At 47.8% G+C, this 2,382-nt stretch overlaps 1 protein-coding gene across 2 annotated transcripts in view; it reads right to left on the reverse strand.

The window, feature by feature from the left end:
* Positions 1-2,382, reverse strand: part of ITPKC (inositol-trisphosphate 3-kinase C) — a 24,574-nt gene that overhangs the window by 10,987 nt on the left and 11,205 nt on the right. For both annotated transcript variants that reach the window (XM_017503173.2, XM_017503175.2), the window contains exon 3: positions 647-860. In XM_017503173.2, coding sequence (XP_017358662.1) covers positions 647-860 — 214 coding nt within the window. The remainder of the gene's footprint in view (positions 1-646; positions 861-2,382) is intronic.

Consider the following 2,382-nt stretch of genomic DNA (forward strand, 5'->3'; position numbering starts at 1 on the left):
AAGAGCGAAACTCCGTAAAAAAAAAAAAAAAAAAGACTGAAATGGGAGAGTTGGAGAGTGAGAAAATGTGTGTGTGTGAGTGTGTGTGTGTGTAGGGGGGATTATAGGCGTGAGCCACTGCACCCAGCTTGCGAGAGCAATTAGAGTCCACTTCTTGCAGATCAGGCATGGTGGCTCACACCTGTAATCCCAGCACTCTGGGAGGCTAAGGCAGGCAGATCATCTGAGGTTGGGAGTTTGAGACCAGCCTGGCCAACATGGTAAAGCCCCATCTCTACTAATAATACAAAAATTAGCCAGGTATGGCGGCAGGCGCCTGTAATCCCAGCTACTTGGGAGGTTTATATCGGAGAATCGCTTGAACCCAGGAGGTAGAGGTTGCAGTGAGCCAAGATTGCACCACTGCACTCCAGCCTGGGTGACAGAGTAAGACTCTGTCTCAAAGGAAAAAAAAAGAGAGATACTATTCCAAACCCATTGGAATGGCTTAAGTTAATAAAACAGTACCAAGTACCGGTGAGAATCTGGGATGATTGGGAAAACTGGAACACTCATACATGGTGGTGGGAAGCTACACTGGTACAACCACTTGAAAAATGGACTGGGTACTATTTTCAATAATGCCCACCCCCTGCCCCAGCCCCACCTGCTGCCCATCTTGCAGTCCATAATGGAGGGGCCCTCGAAGTCGGCCAGGAGGTCTTCCATCTGGTTGAAGGTCTGGCCATCCTGCAGCACCACGCCATAGTAGGCAGGCACGAAAGGCTGCAGCGGGTCTTTCATCAGCTGTTCCAGGCTGCGCTGCTCACATTGACAGAAACGTTTCAGAATCCGACCATCCTCTCCTGCCTGGAAGTTACCTAAGGACGGTAGAATCAACGTGAGGATGAGAAACTGGATCTGAAAGAGAACCTCCCCCGAGCTCCCTGTTGGCATCAGATCCTGGCCACCATTGTCTTCCCTGGCCCTCCTGCAATGCTCTCTCTCCCTGCAGTTCTTAAGAGTCTTGGCCGGGGTTTGGTAAGGAAAGGGCCAATTTCTGTTCTCTACTGCTTAAACAAAGTCCTGTTCCCAGCAGGTGGTGTCTTCATTTGTTTTGTAATTTCTGATTGTACAAGTGTGATCATCTGTGGGAATTCTGTGAGATCTAGGTCCAGAGCGTCGCTCTCCAGAGTGGATTTGCATTTGCTGCTGCCTGGAGTCCCCAGGTGCTAACAACCAGGGCCTATTTAAGTTAATTGATAGATCAAGCATTTCCTGGACCATGCAGATAGTGTAGATTAAAATTTCTAATTTCTTCTTGTGGCAAGCTGTATTTTCAGATTATATATATATTTGGATCATGCCTGTAATCCCAGCACTTTGGGAGGCCGAGGTGGGTGGACCACAAGGTCAGGAGATGGAGACCATCCTGGCCAACATGGTGAAACCCCGTCCTATGTTGGCCTGTCCTATGTTGGCCAGGCTGGTCCCAAACTCCTGACCTCGTGATCTGCCCGCCTCGGCCTCCCAAAGTGCTGAGATCACAGGCACGAACCCAGATTATATTTTCTTTTTCTTTTTTTTTTTTATTTGAGAGGATCTCACTCTGTCACCCAGGCTGATATGTAGTGGTGCAGTCATAGCTCACTGCAGCCTCAAGCTCCTAGACTCAGGTGATCCTCCCACCTCAGCCTCCAGGGTAGCTGGGACTATAGATATGCACCACCACACCCAGCTAATTTTAAAAACAATTTTGTAAAGTTGGGTAGACTGGGTGTTGCTATGTTGCCGAGGCTAGTCTCAAACTCTTGGCCTCAACTGATTCTCCCATCTCAACCCCCCAAAGTGCTGTGATTATGCCCAGCCTGGATTACATTTTCCAAAGTTGGCTATAACAGTATCTCCTGACCCACTCTGGAGAGGATCAGAGTGATCCTGCGATTCTAGAATTTTCCCATTAAGAAGTGTACCCTAATTACTCTCCCAAGCTGGGTGCAGTGGCTCATGCCTATAATCTCAACACTCTGGGAAGTTGAGGTGGGAGTATCCTTTGAAGCCAGGAGTTCAAGGCTGCAATGAGCTATGGTTGCACCACTGCATTCCAGCCGGGGCAACAGAGTGAGACCCTATCTCAAAATTAAATGAATAAATAAAAAGTATTTCAGATGGCAGCACCATCTGAGACCCCAGCCAATAGCCAGCATCAACCGCCAGGCATGTAAGGGAATGAACCTCTAAAAGTTTTCAGCTTGCAGCCTCCAAGTGTCCCTAGCTGAGTTCCTAGATATTTTGGAGCAGTGACAAGCCATTCCTGCCATCCTGTCTGAATTGCTGACCCCAAACTTGTCAGGTTAATAAAATGGTTGTTTTATTCTACTAAGTTTTTTTTTTTTTTTTTTT

This window comes from Cebus imitator, unplaced genomic scaffold (assembly GCF_001604975.1).
Source record: "Cebus imitator isolate Cc_AM_T3 unplaced genomic scaffold, Cebus_imitator-1.0 Scaffold306, whole genome shotgun sequence".
NCBI classification, from domain to species: domain Eukaryota; kingdom Metazoa; phylum Chordata; class Mammalia; order Primates; family Cebidae; genus Cebus; species Cebus imitator.